The sequence below is a fragment of the Tupaia chinensis genome, unplaced genomic scaffold (assembly GCF_000334495.1).
Source record: "Tupaia chinensis unplaced genomic scaffold, TupChi_1.0 Scaffold000544_1, whole genome shotgun sequence".
In the NCBI taxonomy this organism is placed as follows: domain Eukaryota; kingdom Metazoa; phylum Chordata; class Mammalia; order Scandentia; family Tupaiidae; genus Tupaia; species Tupaia belangeri.
The window spans coordinates 3,462,523-3,483,867 of NW_006160056.1; the positions used below are offsets into that span (position 1 = coordinate 3,462,523).

Consider the following 21,345-nt stretch of genomic DNA (forward strand, 5'->3'; position numbering starts at 1 on the left):
GCATTTCCCTGCTTTAAGGAAAAAAAAAAAAAAAAGAAAAAGTGCCCCTCCCCCAAATCAAAGAATATTTGTCAGCTTCACTATTGTTTCCAGGAAGACAGGCTCAGAGTGCCTGTCACTTGTTTATGAACATTTTCTTAAACGAGTTTGCAATCTCTCTTGTCATTAGAGCAAAAAAACGCCCCAGGTGCTTGTAAGTGTTCCTGCGCTGCATCTCCATTCTCTTTCACTGCGAACAAGTCATCAAGAGTCCTAGAGGGTATTAGCAGAAAATGTATTAATTGCCACTAATTAAATATAGCTGGCTGAGAAGCTGTCTTCTTCAGTTGGTTTGGTTGGCCATTGGTTTTAATCCCATCATTAACTTTTATTAATTAACACCCCCCCATAAGAACCAGTCCTACTGTCTCTTTGGCTGCATGTCATTGATACACCTGAAAGAGCAAAGTCAGTCTCTTAAAATATGGGAGAACCACAGAGAGAGGGAATCGGAGGATCAGAGCGATAGAGAGTAAAAGGTCCTGGGGCACGGTTTCCAGGTGCAAAGTTCTTTGGGGTATAAGCTATTCCTTTCGGGAGAATGAATCCTGCCCTAATGGAGACTTCTGGAGTTCAGTTCTGGTTCCTTGTGGGGACCTCGCGGTCAAGGATACCTAACATCCTTGGATCTGCAGGAGCTGAATTTTCCCACCACGAGCACAGATAATTTCCTGGACATCTTTTCCAGCCTCTAGGCCAGAGTGTGTTCATTCTCTCTCCTCCATTCTCCCTCCTCCCACCACCTCACAGACTCAGGAGCTGCCCAGCTAAGGCCATCCCGCAGTGTGGCAAGCAAGCTTCTGAGCTCCTGTGAATTTAAGGGCAATAATGAAATGTCCCCTGTTTAGTGACCCCTGTTTATAGATGAAAGTTGAGTCCTTATCCTGCCTCTTCCCCCGCCCCTCTTCCCCCCACCTTGCAAATGGCGAGTGGCAGAAGTAGTCCTTGGATGACAATAAGCTTGCAGTGGCAGATTCTGTCTTCTCCGCAGACAGAGTGCAGAGTGCGCCAGTGCTTTAAAATAAATCATAGTCCAGGAACTGTTTACTGCCCTTCACTCACTTCTCTTAAAAAGTACACTAGACTGGGTATTGGTGAAGATTAGACAGCAAATAGTTACTGAAACTGGGAGGGTGTGTGTGTGTGTGTAGAATGATATTATGAAGCCTTTTTTTCCTTCCTGTGGTGAAAGGTCGTAATGTGTGGTATTTCACAGTTTTATGTAAGTCTTGGTTTAGGATGTGGAACAGACTCAATAATACATGCACTTTTGGCAAATGTACTGATTTGAATTCTCATAAATCAAAGTAAATATTAAGTCCAAGGGGCCAGCAGGTGGCATGGTGGTAAGGAGCTGGACTGCCACATGGTGGACTGCAGCAGTTCAAGTCCCAGACCTGATGGTTTGCTTTCTCACTTTCTCTCTCCCTCTCTCTCTCTCTCTCTGTCTCTCTCTGGTGAGCACACATGCCCTATAGGAAATGAAATAATAATAATAAATAAAATAAATAAACAGTCCTAGTGAATAGAAAGATTTAATTGCTGCAAAAGGAGATTCTTATCTCCTTTAAGAGAGATTAATTACAATGTTCCTGGTTCCTAGCTTCCCGTTAGAGCTCGACCTATAAAACAGATTATTTATGACGTTGCAGCCGGCAGCCCAGAATGATTGAAAAGGAAAACTCCACCCCGCGCCTGCCCCCATTCTCCGCAATAGATACAATGTATACTTTCTGCCCTGCATCACTGAGGAATCTAAGGCCTGTCAAATGCAAAGGAAAACGCCAGGGTAGGAGGAAATAGGGCTGCATAGAATCTATTTAACCAATCCCACATATGCCACCGCTATTTGGGGTTATTTTCAAAGCCCAGAATTCGCTGTGACTGGGCCAGGATTGATAAAAACCAAGTACTATGTGCAAAGATCACGGGTAAACCTGGGAACAGGAGCCAAGGGAGCAAGTAAGCCGCAGCGCCCCCTCCCCAAGCTCCCGGGAGGCGAGCAGAGAGAGCCTCCACCCAGGCGCTGTGGGAGGGGGGGTGCTTAAGGGTGGAGAAGGGTGACCACAGGCGGATCCGCCGGCGTGGCGTGCTTCCCAGAGGTGCCCGAGGGCGTCTGCCCTCTGGGTGTGCCTCTGAGGAGGGCTGGAGAGCTCTGGGTTGGCGAGATCCCAGCGGCCATGGGGAGGCGCACTATCCAAGGGTTTATGAGGATGGGGCAGGAGGAAAGTGGCTAGATAGCCCTAAAGTTCCCACTACCCGAATACTAAGAAGCGCTGAAGTAGGAGGGAGGGCGGGGACAGTGTTCTAATATGCATTGGTGCATTTTGGGCTGGGGAGATCTGACAGCTGTGTCAGGGCCAGAGGGAGCCATAGGGCGGGCTGGGAGGAGGCAAGAGTGGCCTGGCTTTGGCGCGCTGTGGGTGACTCCCAGGACGGCGCGGCCGGGACGCCGCGAGCCTTGGGGCGTCCGGTGGGATCAAAGGAGTCAGAGGAGGCCAGCCGGCGCGTCTGGGATTGTGGGATAAGGGGCGGGAGAGAGGATTGGCATGGGCGGGGAGATCTGGCCCAGCCTGTGTCACCAGGAGGGGGTGTGTGCGTGTGTGTCTTTGTGAGGGTCAACATGCTCCGGTCCTAGGCTGAGCTCTGGGTGGATCCGAGTGTGGGTGGACAGGCTCCCGGGTGGGTGCCTCGACGGGAGGGAGAGAGCGCAAGCGAGATCAAGGACAGCGAGGTCTGTGGGTTCGTCTGTGTGTGTGTGTCTCAGGCTCTGTGGCTCAGCACTGGAGCCGCCTGGCACCCACAGGAATGCGGCTTCTCTCGGATCCCCAGGCCGTCCTGAGTCCCACAAGGAGGTAGCAGCCAGGAAAAAGAGGGGGGAAAGAGCAGAAATAAGCCTAGCCCAACCCAAGCTTCAAACAAAGGCCAATTTATCTGATCTCTTACAGGAGGACCCGGGAGGCCGGCCGCGCACCAAGGAATCGCGCGGATTCAGCCCGCGTGCTACGGGCCTCATGGGCTTTGGGAGGCGTCTGGACATGGGTTGGGAGTCTAAAGTATTTGGGGACGAAGAGGCCCACAGAAAAGAAAATAAATCTTGGCGTGGGCTGATTCATGTTGGGAGTACTAGCCAGAGCTAGGCAAGTGGGGATTGGGAAGGACAGGCAGAGGGGACGCCCAGTGCAGAGTCCAGGCTAGCGGGGTCAGCCGGTCTGGGAACAGGCTGTGGAGTGGTACACGTTTATGTTAGGAGAATAAACAATAGAGAGGAAGAGGGATGGTGGAAGGGAGGGCGAGGGATAGAAACATCACAGAGATATTTTTAGACTTTGCTGATGATCTGTTATTTTTACATCCTTGGGCGCGGGACTGCAGGGAATTAAATTCCCCTGGGAGAATCCCCATGGTGCCAGGGAAAGCCCGGTGCAGACTGGTTTGCCAGAATATTTTTGTCTATGCCTCCCTGCTGGACCATGTTTAAAAAAAAAAAAACGCGCAAGAAAAGAGGCCATTGCAGTGGAACCAGTGAGGTTAGCACAAGGGAAGGAATCCTGAAACCAAGTCTGAATCCACCGCCTTGAACCTGGCCACTTTGCACCCTGGCTTCGGTATCTTTAACAAGCAGCATCAAGGCTAGGAGTGGAGGAGTGGGGTCCCTGAAGACGGCTTTCCTTCTTCTGTCCTTCCCGCAGCTCAGTTGACTAGGGGTGGCGAAGGGATCTCCTTTTCTACCACAAATGGAGGTAGAAAGATCATGGGGACAGCTGGAAAAATATCTGCCCTCTCCAGGCGCAGAAAGAGAAAACGTGTTTTAAGTACACCCTTGCCTGTCTCAGGCAGCCAGTCAGTGGGAAATGTTAGAAACTGTCCAGTGGGTGCGCCTCTGACCCCCCCCCCATCTTCACTAACATGCTTTTTGGAACTGGGAGAGACGCCAGCGCTGGAGCAAGCCAGGCGCTGGAAATCCGCGGGCGCTGGGTTTCTCCCAGCCGGAGTCGGCAGAAATAAAGCGCCGGCTTTCGGTGTAATGCAAACTCCCGAAATCCTAACAAGCAAGGAAAGAAAAGCAGGAAGTGGATACCTCCATCTCTTCGCCTATCCCCCTATTCTCTGCCACCGCAGAAAACTAAATGAGGCACCTTTTTGCCTCCCACTCGTGCGCAATACTCCCTTTCTCGGTGGACCGCCAAGGCACTTGGCGTATCTGGTGAGAAAAGGCGGCTGGAGCTGAATCCGGAGACCAGAAAACTGCCGGAGGCTTCCTGGACCGTGTGGGTGGTAGAGGAGGGGGTCTGCCGCCTGGGCCACCTTTGCTCTGGGGCCAGGCAGCATAGCTCTAAAGAGAACCAAACCATCCAATACCTTGTGGCCAAGCCGTTCCAAACTGGCCAGCATGATGTCCCTTCTGGAAAGAAAGAAGGAGGGAAGAGGAAGAAATCGAGAAAGATGCAGGGAGGTGGAGGCCCGCAAAAGGAGGGAAGGAGGGAGGGAGGGAGAGAGAGAGAGAGAGGATGAACACTGGGAAGTAAATTCCCCTCCAGGCTCACAGCTTGCCTTTCCAGGTCTAGTCTCCTAACCCTGGAAAAGCCTTCTCAGACATCCTCCAGATGACAGGATGTAATTTTTTATGTTCCAATCTCCCCACTTCTTTAAGAAGGCTTTTTTGTCACATTTATTGCTGCTGACATCCTACCTGTAAAATATTTCAAATGCATCTTGTAATTTCCAACACAAGCCTTGATATCTTAAGGAAATAGAGTCAGGAGGACTGAAGGACAGCCAGCCAGAAAAGACGACTACGATTTGAGCCTGGGGGCATAGCTGTAGACCCAAGATGTAGCTCTAGTCAAACTATTGCTATCTAAGCGCAGAGGTGAGACGATAAGGGGAACATGACCACCATTGCATCAAGTCTCTTTCTGTCCCAAAGAAGCCTTCTCGGAAGAAGAAATCCCTGCAGATTCTGGTCCTCGATGCTTGGAACCTGCTTTGCTGCTGTTTTATGTAAAAGCAACGTAAAGGGAGGTCCTTCCAGAAGAAAACCACAGGGTAGCAAAAAGGATGGAGAAAGAAATGCACATTAAGAATATTGTCTCACACGAAATGAAATAAACACAAAAGTCACAATGCTTTCACTTCCTTCCCCAGCCTCCAGTCCCTGATCTCAACAACGTCTTCTCTAGGAGAGAGAAAAATGCCCCCACCTACCCTTGGTCTACTGATTTAGGTTCATCATTGTTCTCAATCCCTGATGTGTTTTCCTCTCTCTGAAAGAGTTCAAATTTATAATCACATGCCCAAGGACTCCAAGGCTCTACCATTTGCCATTCCCCAAAGATGTCAGATTTTTAAAAGAACGTAATAGGAATGAGCGGAGATTTCTTTTTTTTCTTTCTTTTCATTTTCTCATCTATGGAAGCTCCCTTTGAAGGGAGTGTAATTTGTCTAATTGCTCTGGCAATACACAGAGGCTGATGGGGGAAGCAGTTCACCACCATAATTGCTTTGAGCTTAGAATTCAGAGAGGTTATTGAAGGATTTCTGCTGCCTTACTCACATACAGGGTGGGAGAATGTATTTAGATTGCGGCATTACTTTCTACCTGAAACAATCTGGGGCTAAAATTAAAATTATCTAAACTTTTTTGGTGTGTGGTAAGGCCAAAAAACTATATATATATATATATATATATATATATACACACACACATACATACATACACATACACCTATGTACATATATATACACCTATATACATATATATACACACCTATATACATATATATATATACATCTATATACATATATATATATAGAGAGAGAGAGAGAGAGAGAGAGTACTGCCACATAGTATGGCAATACTATAAAAGGTCTCATAAGTATGTAGACATAGAAAGGACAGCATCTGACATATACACATATATAGTTATGCATCCATGAAGCTCCTAACTCCTGTTTTCTTTTGCTTTGTTGGGTCTCTGCAAAGCTTGACTTTCTCTAATTGCCTATAATCCTTCGCTACCAAGGTGTAAGAGGGGCAAAAAGGAGTATTTTTCCAAAAACATTCTGCTTTCATGGTCGAAATAATTTTATTTATCCAGAATATACAGTTTAATTCCTCTATCTACACGTATTTACATGGTTAAAATAACATTGAAAAAAGTCCTTTGAAAAGTTGAGGTCATAGATTTCAAGGCACCATTGATAGTGTCCACAGTTGCGCAAAAAAGTTCATCTGTAAAAAACGGGGGAGGAGGTCCTTTGAAATGCAATAACTTACATGCAAAAAAAGCTTTACACATGAATCTTTTGTTTCCGCTTTTCAAACTTCCCCGTAAGAATTCTTTCCTTTTTCCTTTATGAATTTCTAAAACAGCAAAACACAGTAGTCCCAAACAAAACAAAACAAAACAAAAACAAAAACAAAAAACAAAAAACAAACCGAGAGCAAGAGAGAGCAGCTCGTCTAATAAAGAGTCCCGGAGGCCAGCGCCAGCGGGTGCTGTAAGGAGCCTGGCGGCGGCAGGTGAGAATTGATTGAACTGGCTGCGCTTGGGTACCAGGAAGCTGAGTTCTCCAGGTAGCTGGATGCAGGGGACTGGTTGGAAGTCGGAGGGTGGGCATGAGGGTGGTGACTGAGCGAGCGGGACGAGCCCTGGGGCTCCCACACCGCCGGAGACTGCGGCGAGTTACACGCCATAGGGTCGCTGGAGCTGGGACTGTGCTCCGGGGGCATCTCCCCGTTTTTCATGATCTTCTTGATCTTGGATCTTTTGTTCTGAAACCAAATTTTCACCTGGGTGGGGGGAACAAAGGCACACGTTACCGGGACACTCAGAGGTCGCCCGAGCCTTCCCTGGGGTGGCGACGACTGCAGGACTGTTGGAGGCATTTTCGGGCCCCTAGGCGGCCAGCGCTGGCGACTCCCAGCAGCTCACGCCTAGGGCTAAGGGGCCGACCTGCCGCAAAGCTTTGAGTGCGGACCCCAGAGGGCATCCAGGCCCGCTCAGCACGCACCGGCCACAGCGAGGGCACGACCCCAAGGCATTTGTCTTTTGTTTGGCTGGGGGAGGGGCTGGGAGCTTGGTGACTGAGTGTCCACGCCCTGTGTGCGCACGTGTAGGCCCGCGCCGCGCGCTCAGAGCTGGCCGAGCCCAGGTCTCCAAAACAACGGTCCGACTCGCTCAGGGCCCAGGAATGCGTGCGGGTCTGTTGAGGAAAAGGCGAGATCTCCCAACTTCCCGCCCTACTCCTTTCCCCCTCCTTAGCACTGGGAGGCCAGAATCCGCCTGCACTTCTCGGCTGCGGCTGGAACGTTCTTTCTGCTCCTCTAGGCCCTCAAGGCTCCTCTAGCCGAGTGGGAGTGAAGGACAGGGACAACCCAGGAAGATTTTGCCATACGTGAGCGCCCCCCACCTTGCGCTTCCCAGGCAGCTGCGGCCTAAAGCTGCCCCAGGAGCAGAGCACTGTCCTGCAGCTTCTCCCGCTCCAGGCCACGTTCTCAGCCTTTGAGTGGCTTGAGATCGCCGCAAGGCCGCCAGCACTTGCTCGCCTTGGGAGCTTCCGCATTGTGAAGAGAACCAGACAATTTCTCAAGGCTGCAAGACTGTCCTAGAAATAACCCTGCTTTTGTTTCCGACCTGGGAAATTGCCCTCCCCCTGCCACTCGAGCCGGAGGCGGGAGGCATCTCTGGACAAAGTAGGAATCTCATCCCCACCGTCACACAGCGCCAGCCCTTGGCCTGACACGCAGGGAAGGGCTTAGGGGCCGTCGTCTTTCTGCCTGTATGTGATTTGCCGGGAGTAACTACCGAGTCGGTTCTAGTCCGTTGGGACCGAACCGAGCGGCCCAGCCAGGCTTGCTTCGAGGCGGGGCTCGTGTCCGGCTGCAGCCGGATTTACCTGTGTTTGCGTCAATCCCAGCGAGGCCGCCAGCTCGGCGCGTTCCGGCAGGGCGAGGTACTGAGTCTTCTGAAATCTTCTCTGTAACGCGGCCAGCTGAAAGCTGGAATAAATAGTCCTGGGTTTACGAACTTTCTTTGGTTTGCCATTCACCATCCTCACCTCGGGCTCGGCCACTTCTTTCTCTAAATAATCAAAACAGACTCGGTTAGAGCTCGTCCCCAGGCGATCGCCCATTTGTGGAAAGGCCTCAAAATCAGTCCTCGACTTTCTTAGCATGCAGTCTTCACCTTCTTTCCCCATATCACTGCTTGGCTTTTTCAAGACCCAGGGAAATATGCTCCTCCCCAAAAAGGAGAAAGAGCCAGCTGTTTGATCAATTCCCACTCCATTCACTCAAGACGGTTTGTGTAAAGCGTATTGTACAGTAAGCTTCCTTCTTGGCGTCCAGGGTTCAGTCCTTGCGGCGTTTCCCATTGCTTCGGGACTTGGGACTTGTTTTGTACGCCTACCCTGGACTCCCCTGTGTTTCTGGGGTGAAGCAGCCAATCCCTCCCAGGGCTTCAACAGGGAGGCCTCAGGCCATGACCCCGCTTCTGTCGGCGTCTGTTCGGGCGCCCGCAGAGGCCAGACGCTTGGGCAGGGAAGACGCTAACCGAGGTCTCCAAAGTTCAAAGACCCACAAGCAAACTATGCTCCTTCACTTCAGCAGCAAGCGGTCGGGGCCGCCGCAGACAGAGGGCCGATTATGCAGCCCCCATAATCTTGCTGCTGATCTGCGAGGGCACAGATGTGTCTGGTTTCTTTTACAAATAGACTTAATATGTTCTTGGCCAAAAGAAAAAAATCTTCCACTTATGCACAAAATACAGAGACAGTGAAAGGAACGAAGACACCCCTCCCCGGGGCTCTTTTAAAAAATTCAGTAAGAGCCACACATTGAAAAGGAAAGGGGTGTTTTCGTAGGAAAGGGGCGGCAGGTCAGGACAAATTTCTCAATGTCGTTAAGTATGGAGGGGAGGGGATGGGAGCTGTCTTCTGAACGGGCGTGTTTTACAAACGTGTCCTGGGGCTACAAGACCCCCTTCCCCCAAACTACCGCGTCTGTGGGATGGGCGGAGTGTGTGTGTGTGTGTGTGTGTGTGTGTGCGCGCGCGCGCGCGCGTGTGTCCTGGGAGAGGAAGGGTGGAGAATGAGAGCTGCGGTTTCAATTCTGCCAGGGTAGGGGATGCTAATATTAGCAGGATTATTAATGTGTTGGTGGGAAGAGATCAAACCGGACCAGTAAAACCTCTGCACAGAGACCTCTTACCGCCCAAGCTCACAAACCCTCTTAAACTCTCCAACTAAGTTTCAAGGTGGACTAAAGAGAAGAAAGTAGGCGGGAGGAGGAAGACAAATTTTAGGCACTTAAGGAGAGAGAGAAAAAAAAATCCCTCCAACAACAGTGACCCCTCTACAACCCTCCTCCACTTTTAAATGGCTTTTTGTTTTTGGAAATGCCTTGGATAAACCGCACAACTCTCAGCGCGCTCTTCCTCTAGCGGGCGGGCTACTGCTCCCGAACCACCACCCCCCCACCACCACCACCACCACGTCCCTCGGGCTACAGGCACCCACATCACGTTGACTTGCGGTGGCTCCCAGACTAATCCCGACTGAGTCTTTGAGGCAGTGTTTCATTCCTATCCGCACCAACCCAGCACGCTTACCGAAAGTTCCAACTAGCCTCCACTTTATTTCTCAAACGCCATTGAGGCTGCTTGATTTCCCCCACCCTCCACCCCTAGTCATTTCCACCTAGCTTGGCTTCCTGGCCAGGTAAACTGAGAATCCTGCGACTGAAGGGCCCCAAAGGTGCCAAGGTGCGGGAGGGAAGAGATGCTAGTACGAATTCTTGCAAGGTTCTTCCATTAAGAATCCCTGATATACTGGCCTGAGAACCTCTTTGCCGTGTCTGGGACCCCACTCCCTTTATTGGGTGCGCCCCCATTTCAAGGGATAGCGTGGCCCCTCATCTACCACTGCACTTGCAGGGAGGTTCCCCCCTCTGTCTTCCTCCCATCCCCCAGTCCCCGACCCCGTACCTGGCTGGCTGGTGGCGCTCGGGACGCGGTTGTAGGCGCCGCCGTACTGGTGGTAGGGGCTGGCGTAGCTGTAGTCGGCGTAAGCTTTGGCGGGGTAGCTCCCGGCGGAGCCGTTCACGCCGTGGTATTGATACTGGTAAGGATTGAGAGCTTTGCCATAGGAAGCCGAGGTAGGAGAGCAGTAGCCGTGAGGGGCTCCCCCCGTGGGGCTGTAGTAGTCGGAATCGGTGGCCGAGGACTCCGGCAAAGTTGGCGATTCCTGAGACGGATGGTGCATGGCTGCGGACGTCTGGAACGGAGCTTGGAAGTCACCGGATCGGATGCTGGGAACCCTTCTGTCAAACACTCCTGTCATCGCTCACAGGCGGCGAGGGCAGCTGTCCTTGCTGCTGTGGCGGCGGCTGCTGCCTGAGTTGGCTGTGGGGCTGCTCTGTTCTAAGCAGCCAGGGCTGTGAGAGGAGTCGTGGAGGCTCTGTCTCCGCCAGGCTGACTGCTGGCTGAGGCGCAGCACAGCCTTGGTTAAATCCTTAATTGCGCGCTTACGCACAGCGGGGTGGATCGGGTTCCATTGGCCAGGGCCTCGGGAGCAGCAGCAACACCCTAACTCGTCCAACTAGTTTTAGCACAACAAAGCATTGCTTAGAGAGAGAACGAGAGCGAGCGAGCGAGCGAGCGAGGGAGCGAGCGAGCGAGAGAGCAAGAGAGCGAGAGCGCATGGGTGTGTGTGTGTGCGTGAGCGCGCGCGTGTGTATGTGTTTTGTTGGTTGTTGGGGGGGGGAGTCTTAGCCAATCTGTTTTTAGTGAATACCAAAGACGACACAGAAGTCCCAGCACCCAGTTTTGTGATGTCTGGAGACAAATGTGTTCCAATCAGCAGCCTCAATAGTGCACATGTTTTGAGGAAGAGATCAGCGACGATCTTTCCTCACTGGTCACCTCCCAGCGCCCCTGGGCTGCAAGGAGGGCTCAGGGGCAGGCGTGTAACTGAGGGTTGACCCTGAAATGAGTAGTCAAGAGAGGGATTTAGGGGACTGGAAAATGAAGGTGAGAAGGAACCAAGAACAGCGTTTTAAAAGTGAGATGTGGGTAAGCAAGTTGTAACTTACATGTGTTGAAAACGAGCTATTAGGGGAAAGACAAATGGGCAGCTGACACTTCCTTTGTAGGAGATGAGTCTCTCTCAAACACTGGCTGGGTAAGGATATTTGAGAATGCCCGCTGTTAATGGCACAAAAAGTTCCTATCGTCCAAAGTCCTTAGAGTGACTTTAAAAAATTATTATCTTAAGCACAAATAACTTAACTGACACCTAAGTTCCCATTGCTGGTTTCCAAGAAGAGCCAATAGCGCGCCCCACTTCTGTTCTACACTCTTGTCTATTTGGAAAGCATGGAATAAAGGGTCTGCAACTCTCTGTCCTGCAAAAGCAAATTGATTCAAGCAAGTCATTTCTCCAGGACCTAGGGGGAGCACCACCAATATGGAGAATAGGGGAAGATGAAAGCCTTTTGAAAAGTTGGATGATGCCCATGCATTTTCCCCTCCTGAGTACACGGTCCTAAGACCCCGCCCCCTTCATTCCCGAATCTGGGTCTCTGTTCCCTCACTCCTTCATTTCCTAGGCTCATATGTAAGGAGAGAAAAGGCCCAAGAATCATGCTTTAGTACACAAGGTCCGGAGTTTGCTTTTATGATGTGTTACTTTTGCTCTAGTTGGGATCCACTGGGAGCTTAGAAATCTAACATGGCTTTCCTGCTCCTCATGTCCAACTTACCTCAAACAGGCGTCTCCAAGAACTGTGTCCTGACTTGGCCGGGTGTGCCTCTTGCTCTAAGGGGAACCAAGACCAGAAAACTTGGAGCTTCATCGGATATCCAAAGTGGTGAAGTCTGCCCCCCACCATCGAAAAATAAAGCATTTGCCTTGTCTGGGACCCACTCCGTTTATTGGGTGCGCCCCCATTTCAAGGGAAATGGGTCTAGCGCTGGTTCAGGTTAGTGTGACTACAGAACCACTCTGTCCCCAAACAGGCCGCCAGCGAGAGCTAGGGTGTCTGGAACAAGAAACCTGATGTCAGCCTTTCCCTGGAACTCCAAAGTTCCAGGAGCAGCCGCACGTGCACCAGGGGTGCCTTCTGGACGCCATAAAACCATAACTGCTATCGCATTTCCTTTGAGGGAAACAGCGCAAGGCGCTCGCAGGGAACTTGGTATCCCGCAGCGCCCCCTTTCTCTGACTGGCCCGGGTCTCCAGTAATCCGCCTGCAGCCCAGGACTTCTCTGAAACAGGGGTGGGGTCACCCCAGGGGCCAACGCGCTCCAGCCCTGACTCCTTGCGCTTGAATTCTGCGCGACAGTTCACGGTCTAACTCAGACTGTAAGGAGCTACTGGGCGGCCAGGAAACACCGTAGACCCCACAGGGCTTGGCCCCGGACACTGCACTGGAGAAGCGCTTGGCACCCGTCCAGTCACTTTACATACATGCTGCCTTCCAATGGCAGGAATCGCTTCCCCGAGTCAATGCCAGGGACCGTTCCAAGCAACTCCCGGGAAAGGCGAGGGGCACAGGAAGGATGGCCGCCCTTCCACTGGTCCCTCCAAACCCCACACTTAGTGTACAATAAAGATTCAAGAGCTACACCATGGAGGGAAAAGGTCAATGCTGTCATGCTGGGCAGGGTGTTCCTAGCAATGCCCTTACACCTTTCTGAGAGGGCAGATTCCAGGCAGGAAAGCCTGGGCAAAATTGGTAAGTTCGAGGTCCAAGCGAAGGTGACATAACCATGATAAGCTAGTTCTAGATCTTGCTAAATGTCACCTCTGCCCCCTTGCCTCTCAAAAAAGAGACTTCTCCCTACATTTTATCAGATATCAGAAGGAGTGGGGGTGGGAAAAAAGAATTTGACTTCTTTATTTCAATCCATAAAACTTGACGCAGTTGGCCCCCATGCAGGCTTGAACGGTTTGTGCAAAGTCGGCTTCTGAGTGAGACCCAGTCTGGTTGGAGAATTTCTTGATTTTGCTGTTTCTTTACTAGATTGGTCTCACTTTCCCCCTCCTCCCGCTGGTTACTTAAAGGCACAGGTCGTGCTGATTTTTAAAAAAGTAACGGGTCTGTCCGTCTGTTCGCGTCATCTCACAATGTACCCCTGGTTCTGCTCACTGCCAGCCCGGTGGTGGGCCTAGCTGCAGCTTCCGACCAGCAACTTTTGCCATAGGGCGGGCGCCACCACGCCCCCGGACCCACAACTGCTGCTGGTAGGTAGTACCTTGGGGTGGTTCTGACCCCAAGGCCTTGACCCTTGTCCTGAGACCTCCTGCCTCTCAAAATCCAGGACAGACCCTGCTACAGACAAACAGCCTCTTAGCACCAAATTCTTTCAGCAGTGCGCTCCCTACTGAGACACGTACGAAGAATGTGAGTAATTTCATCTTTTAGTAGCCGAAATCTGGGGTTTAAAAAAAAAAAAAAAGGCGCGCTCCGAGGTGTGGGCGCAGCGCCCCCTTTCTCTGACTGGCCCGGGTCTCCAGTAATCCGCCTGCAGCCCAGGACTTCTCTGAAACAGGGGTGGGGTCACCCCAGGGGCCAACGCGCTCCAGCCCTGACTCCTTGCGCTTGAATTCTGCGCGACAGTTCACGGTCTAACTCAGACTGTAAGGAGCTACTGGGCGGCCAGGAAACACCGTAGACCCCACAGGGCTTGGCCCCGGACACTGCACTGGAGAAGCGCTTGGCACCCGTCCAGTCACTTTACATACATGCTGCCTTCCAATGGCAGGAATCGCTTCCCCGAGTCAATGCCAGGGACCGTTCCAAGCAACTCCCGGGAAAGGCGAGGGGCACAGGAAGGATGGCCGCCCTTCCACTGGTCCCTCCAAACCCCACACTTAGTGTACAATAAAGATTCAAGAGCTACACCATGGAGGGAAAAGGTCAATGCTGTCATGCTGGGCAGGGTGTTCCTAGCAATGCCCTTACACCTTTCTGAGAGGGCAGATTCCAGGCAGGATGGGATTGGAAGCCGCAAAGCCTGGGCAAAATTGGTAAGTTCGAGGTCCAAGCGAAGGTGACATAACCATGATAAGCTAGTTCTAGATCTTGCTAAATGTCACCTCTGCCCCCTTGCCTCTCAAAAAAGAGACTTCTCCCTACATTTTATCAGATATCAGAAGGAGTGGGGGTGGGAAAAAAGAATTTGACTTCTTTATTTCAATCCATAAAACTTGACGCAGTTGGCCCCCATGCAGGCTTGAACGGTTTGTGCAAAGTCGGCTTCTGAGTGAGACCCAGTCTGGTTGGAGAATTTCTTGATTTTGCTGTTTCTTTACTAGATTGGTCTCACTTTCCCCCTCCTCCCGCTGGTTACTTAAAGGCACAGGTCGTGCTGATTTTTAAAAAAGTAACGGGTCTGTCCGTCTGTTCGCGTCATCTCACAATGTACCCCTGGTTCTGCTCACTGCCAGCCCGGTGGTGGGCCTAGCTGCAGCTTCCGACCAGCAACTTTTGCCATAGGGCGGGCGCCACCACGCCCCCGGACCCACAACTGCTGCTGGTAGGTAGTACCTTGGGGTGGTTCTGACCCCAAGGCCTTGACCCTTGTCCTGAGACCTCCTGCCTCTCAAAATCCAGGACAGACCCTGCTACAGACAAACAGCCTCTTAGCACCAAATTCTTTCAGCAGTGCGCTCCCTACTGAGACACGTACGAAGAATGTGAGTAATTTCATCTTTTAGTAGCCGAAATCTGGGGTTTAAAAAAAAAAAAAAAGGCGCGCTCCGAGGTGTGTGCGTGGGGGGAGGGGGTAACGCTAAGAGAAGTGCAAGTCTTTACCACGAGCGCCACCCAGTGTCCTCAAGGAACAGTGCACAAATGGCAAAATTCCCAAACTTAGTTCCTGGAGGACTCGGGCTGAGCCGCCCGATTGGAGTCTACACTACCAAATGGCTTCCTCTCTCTCTTCTTCCAATTGATCGTTCTCTCTACCCCCACGCCCATTTCTTCCTTTCCTTTCTTTCGTATACAAGCATACTCTTTCTCCCCCTTCCCACTGGATCTCTTTCTGGGTCTCAACATGCCAAGACCTGACCTTTCTGTAATTCTTGGGTGTTATGTGATCTCTTCAGTCTTCCCACCTGAGACAACTGGAAGCCATCCAGAGTGGCCCTTGTTTTCTAAACTGTTCTGAAGAAGCGGGCTCTCCTCAAGGTAGAGGCGGCGTTTGAGAGGCTTTTGGTCATTCACTAAAGTTAGCGCCACTCTGAGTTTGCAATGTGAGTTTGCCATAGAAGGCAGTGGGTGTGGGGAATGATTTTTAAATTTTTTTAGAGATAGATTTTTGCTATAGGGCACGTGCACATTCCAGAGAGACAGAGAGACAAAGAGACAGAAAGTGAGAAATCACCCTTCCCACCTCCCCCACCACCCCCACCCTCGGTGAGGATGACCAGGCTGCAGTCCCTTCTCCTTTCAAGATTTTAGGCATGCACATGTGCCCTATGTGAGGTTTAGGCCACCCACCAGGTCCAGGACTTTTCAACCGCAGTTTAATACCCAGTGACATAACCATTAAGCCATCTGCTGGTCCTGGAGAATTATTTTAATAGCAGCATTAACATAGTTTTCTCCTGGCCTATCAAGAAATCTTACTGGGGCCGGCAGGTGGCGTGGTGGATAAGGCCGCTGGACTCCCACATGGCCGACCATGGTTTGAGTCTTGGACCTGGTGGCTTGCTTTCTCACTTTCCCTCTCTCACTCTCTCTCTGTCTTTCTGTTCAAATTAAAACAAATAAACTAATTAAATGAATGCATAAATAAAATTAAATAAATAATTCTTTTTTAAAAAAATCTTACTCATAGAGATGCCAAAAGTAAAAGATTCTTTCCTTTGCATTTGAAGCTCAGACAATTCAGTGTGCTTGATAATACTTATGAACCTAAGATCTTTTTAATATGGAAATGTTCATTTCTTTGAAACAGTGTACACACTAATCAGGATGCACATAATTCAGGTAACGAACCCCATAATATGATGCTAACATTATGGATGCAAACTTGATATAAACAATGCTTTTAGATTTTAGAATTTCTGTCAGCAGAGAACTTGTCTTTTAAAAGTCCTGCTCTTCAGTTAGCATAATGGCTATGTTGCAGAACTCCCATATAGTCAACCGCAGTTCAAGTCCTGGATGCAGTAGCTTAAACTCACACCGGGTGCATGTGCGTGCATGTCCAAGATCCTGAAAGGAGAATGGAGGAGAAGGGATTGTGGCGTAGCCATCCGCCCCGGGAGGGTGATCTCTCGCTTTCAATCTTTCTGTCTCTCTCTGTCTTTCTGGTGAGCACACGTGCCCTATAGCAAAAACCTCTAAAAAAAAAAAAAAAAAGATGCCCTGCTCTTGGGGCCAGCAGGTGGCGTGATGGTTAAGGGTGCTGGTCTCCCACACAGCTGACCGTAGTTCTAGTTCTGAACCTTGCTTTCTAACTTTCTCTCTCTCTCTCTCTCACCCTGTCCCTCTCTCAAAATTAAAAATAAATAAATTAAATAAATAAAGTTAAATAAAATAATTACTTTTTAAAAAAGAGTCCTGCTCTTAGGCTGAGGCACATTCTATGGTTTTTTTTTTTTTTTTGCAATGTTCTACCCATTATTTTTCTTTATCTGTCCAGTGAAAAATGCTCTCAGAGAACTTCATTCTTATTATGTCTTTATTGATCGCAACCCATCTAGAACACTTTCCATCTTAGAAATCTCAAACACAAACGAAGCTGGTTAAGTCCTACTTTCTGTGGAGGTAGATCTGAGTAATCATTTTATTCCCAATGGAGCTACATTTATCTTTGAGTGAGGGCACTAAGGCCATTTAAGAACTCACAATAATAGCCCTGAAATATTTGATTTGGTGTTTGTGTAGTAAAGGCACATTTTCATGAAGGTGACATAAAAAGACAGGAATGAAGATTGTAAAATGAGTGAAAACTTTCAAAACATTTCAAGTTGGTCGTTGGTTTTTGTGATGCAGCAGAATGACCTCTGTTTCCCGATAGAAGGCCAGGTACAGTGGCTTGGAAGTGACATTCCGAGGTGGTTTATCTTCTGAGTTAGTAAAACATTTTTTTTTAAAGAAAATTATTTTAATTTAACTTTATTTATTTGCTTATTTTAGAGTGACAGAGAGAGAGAGAGAGAAAGAGAAAGAGAGGGAAAGTGAGAAAGCAAGCCACCAGGTCGGGGACCTGAACCGCAGTCAGCCATGTTAAAAGTTAGTAAAACTTTTAAATTCCAATGGTAGGTGCAAAGTTCTTCCCATTCCCCTATGAAGTTAAGCTAAACTAACCAGGCCATCACCAAAATGCTTAGGAGTCTGTATAAACTTTCAATGAGCTCACCCAGGAAGGGAGAAGAGGAAAAAGGGGTGTGGGGAGATGATGAAAAGGATAAATAAAACATTTTTTTCTATGCTGAAATTAATTATAATATCTCCTTTCCCTCAAGAAAAGTGTATTGGAGTTAAAGAGCATCTCCAACAAAGTAACCTCAAAGGATTCACTAGTAGGCAATTATATAAATATTCTGAATAAATTAAAAATCCCTAGAGGGGAAAACTATTTTCCACTTAATTCCAACCTAATAGGATTTTTCAGCTATTTCTAAATGATAGTGCAGCTCATAGATGTCTACACATTTTGTTTTTATAATTAAGACATTAAAATGTGTTTATTCATTTAACTTAAACATAACTAGCTAGGAAAATGCCTTAAGTATCCACTCAAATCTATTCTCTATGAGACGAATTTAATATACCACAGCTGAAAACACTTCAAGTTCATCTAAGTAGGAAGTAAATGGAATTATATTATTATACGTCTTTGGAAACTGAAATTGAGGCATAGTCTCCATCCTAAACTCAGATTTCATCTTCTTAAAAGGAAGGTTTAGGCTGTGATGCTATTTACAAAACCTTTATTCTTCTTAAAGATATATAAATATTCCAATTAAAAAAATACCCCTTGTGGAGTTAAAAGAAAAGTAATTGGCAGACAGGAATTTAGAGCAATGATCCAGCTCTGGCAAGGAAATAGCAAGAATGAAGCTTAAGTCATCTTTAATAACATTCTAATTCCAAGATCAATTTAGAATTTTAAAGTTCATTGATCCTAAGCCACGGTATTTTATGATTTGACAACTCTGTACGCAAAGATGTAGAAAACCACTTCTAAAGTCAAATCCATTCAGATGATTCAAACACTATGGGCTGAGTAAAACCTGGCCCACACCTATAAGCACAAGGACAGGCAGTAGAATTTTACCTTCATTTTTGCACTCTGCCTTAATGACATCATTGAAAAAATTAAAACAAACAGCAAGAAAATACAAAACCTTTTCTACAGCTGTGTTTATTACCGTATACCTTTTATAAAGACAAGAAAAAATTCTTAAACAGGCAACCCCAGCCTGAGCTAAGAGGGTTCCCTGCTGTGTTACACAGTGTAATCAGTCAAAGGCACAGTGCCCACCTGGACTCGCATCCCTCTGTGCTCCAGCAGAAGAAAATTAAGGCAACAGAAAGGAAAAGTCAATAGCTTTCCAAGTGAAGTGTAGCTGACCCGGTGATGGAGTCACTTTTTACGACTGTGGGCAGGAAAGATATATTACAGGCAGCCATCATCTTAGTAATACTCGGCCCACGGGCAGGTAAGCAAAATTCGGCTTTTTGGACATTAAATCTTCTGTTGTGTTTTATCTCACTGTATCAACATACTAGGCTCGCTAACGGTGCAAGTAGCATATAAATATACCTTTCATGAAATTTATTGCTACATCCTAGTTCATAATTTTGGTGTTCAACTGCATGTGTCCAATGTATCATGTGTATTTTCATAGGCCTGCCTCCCTACCCCCACCCAGCCCCATATCAATGTACATGTTTCAGTTGGTTTCTTAGAAAGTCAAGAAATATTTTGGTTATTGCTACAACTTTTCAATAGACCTCACTTTGAAGGCAATCTATTATGTGTCTGTGCTCTTTTTTTTTTTTTTTCACTATAGGGTGCGTGCGCTCGCCAGACAGACAGAGAGAGACATAGAGACAGAAAGCGAGAAATCACCCCCCAGGGGGGATGGTCACGCCGCAATCCCTTCTTCTCCATTCTCCTCTCGGGATCTTTGGCACTTACGCACATGCGCCCGGTGTGAGTTTTAAGCCACCGGGTCCGGGACTCGAACCATGGTCGACTATGTGGGAGTCCAGCGACATAGCCATTACGCTAACTGCTGGTTCCCTGTGTCTGTGCCCTTTACTCTTAGTCTAAAATAGGGCTTGGGAGTTTTTCTTTCAAGTTCCAAGAATCCTTACAGCTATAGCGGGAAAAGATACTTCTTAAGTAACTCTAGACTTCAGATTTCCACAGAATATATACAGATATTACATTAAATCATTTCCTAGAACAAAAGCAAAGGTGGGAATAAAAAAATCAAATTAAACAGATTCAGGCAAGAGTAGCTGCATTCATACATGAGAGGATTCAGACTGTGCTATAAGATGCACAATCTTCCCTAAAAAACTATCGTCTTCTGTGTTATTTGAGTCTCTCCTTGCTTTAGGGGGTGTACTGTCTTACAGCTTTTTCACACTTGCTGTTTAAGACTTTCAGACGCTTTCAAGATGATGAGATAGAGTGACTGCTAGGGTGATGGTAGTTAACCTATGTAGTAAACTTGGAGAAGATAGGGAGAACATTTTATTTTGTTTGTAAAAAACTATTTATTTAATTTATTCATTAATTTATTTTAATTGGACCAGAGAGAGAGGAAAAGTGAGAAAGCAAGCCACCAGGTATGGGACTCGAACCATGGTCGGTCATGTGGAAGTGTTCAGTGCCCTAATCACTATGCCATCTGCTGTTCCCCATAGGGAGAACATTTTAGCATAGAAAAAAAAGCCCAAAGAGAAGATCACCTTTGATACTGTGATATTATGTTTAATAAAATTACTCCTAAAGGCCGTCAATTAGACATACACAGAGCAAGGGAGTATAGGGAGTATTTAATGATTAAGATTGCCTAGCAACTTTTCCTAACTTATAAGAACAATGGAAGAGATTAGAAGAGAGATAAGTGGAACAGAAAGCAAAACAGGTAGAATCACTCTGCTCTCTGTCAATTGGCATAATCCCTGAGATGACAGTTGTGAGAAAACACTTGTCCTTCCAAGAATTCTTTCGGAGAACACTTCTCAGAGAAGTTGGAATGAGTGGGGTAGCAATTGTTAATGATGATTCACTTCTTTGCGACTTGCTTTTATTAGAAACCTGGCCTTAAATATCCCAGTTTAGGGGATGAGCAGATGTTGTAATTATATTGCTGGACTCCCACGTCAACTACGGTTCGAGTTCTGGACCCCATGACTTAAAACTCACACCGGGTATGTGTGCATGTGTGTCCAAAATCCAGAGAAGAGAATAGAGAAGGGATTGCAGTGTGGTCATCCCTCCTAGGGGGTGATTTCTTGCTTTCTGTCTCTCTGTCTCTTTCTGTCTCTCCAGTAAGTGCACACACTCTATAGCAAAACTCCCTTAAACACACACACACACACACACACACACACACACACACACAGTTTAGTAAAAATTTTCTTTAAATTTTACTAATACATTATAGAACTCTATTCCTCTTCACGGTACCTTGGTGAGCATTTGGCATGTTTTTATGCATTTTATAGACCTTTAAATGGTTTTTCCCAAAGGGATTTCTTATATAATTCACTTCTGCTTTCACGGTAGCTCTGAAAAGTACTATGTCAGGCTGTTATGGGTGGTCCTCAACTTTTATATATTTGTCTTTCATTTAACTTGAACTTGCTCATATTCCATATTGGCACTCCTGCTCTGCCCTTTATTGGTGGGTTTGAGCAGTAATGTGGTGGCATAGCTTAGAAGTCACTGCTGTTGGAAATAAAGTGCTTGGCCTTTGAAGGTCGGTATGAACAGTGCCAAGTATATGTTTCTGTTACCCCACACTATGCCTAGTAATATCTGGGCATGGAATTGCTGGCTCAACGCAAGGCTGCCATCTCTCCCCTACCTGGTCTAATCCCTTTCTTTCCCTGTTGCCATCCTTGCAATGCTCACAGTTTTCCTGGGCAGGGAGGCTAGACATTGGGCTTGCCTAATCTTCTGCTCCAGTCCCTGTAGGAAAGTGTGCCCCTGAGAAGGGAAAGGCTCGGCTCAGTTCACCCATTCCATGAAAGACAAATGGTCACCTTACCTACTCTCCTGATAGTTGGGGAAAGGGAGGTATCACTGCAAGAATCACAGT

General features: G+C 48.0%; 1 protein-coding gene across 1 annotated transcript; it reads right to left on the reverse strand.

The window, feature by feature from the left end:
* Positions 1 to 6,501: 6,501 nt before the first annotated feature.
* Positions 6,502 to 10,448, reverse strand: DLX5 (distal-less homeobox 5). The gene is made up of 3 exons (XM_006157503.2): positions 10,029 to 10,448; positions 7,942 to 8,126; positions 6,502 to 6,835 (listed from the first exon to the last, which is right to left on the reverse strand). Exons 1-3 carry the CDS (start codon positions 10,381 to 10,383, stop codon positions 6,506 to 6,508), a joined length of 870 nt encoding a protein of 289 aa, XP_006157565.1. The 5' UTR covers positions 10,384 to 10,448; the 3' UTR covers positions 6,502 to 6,505.
* Between the last annotated feature and the right edge of the window lie 10,897 nt (positions 10,449 to 21,345).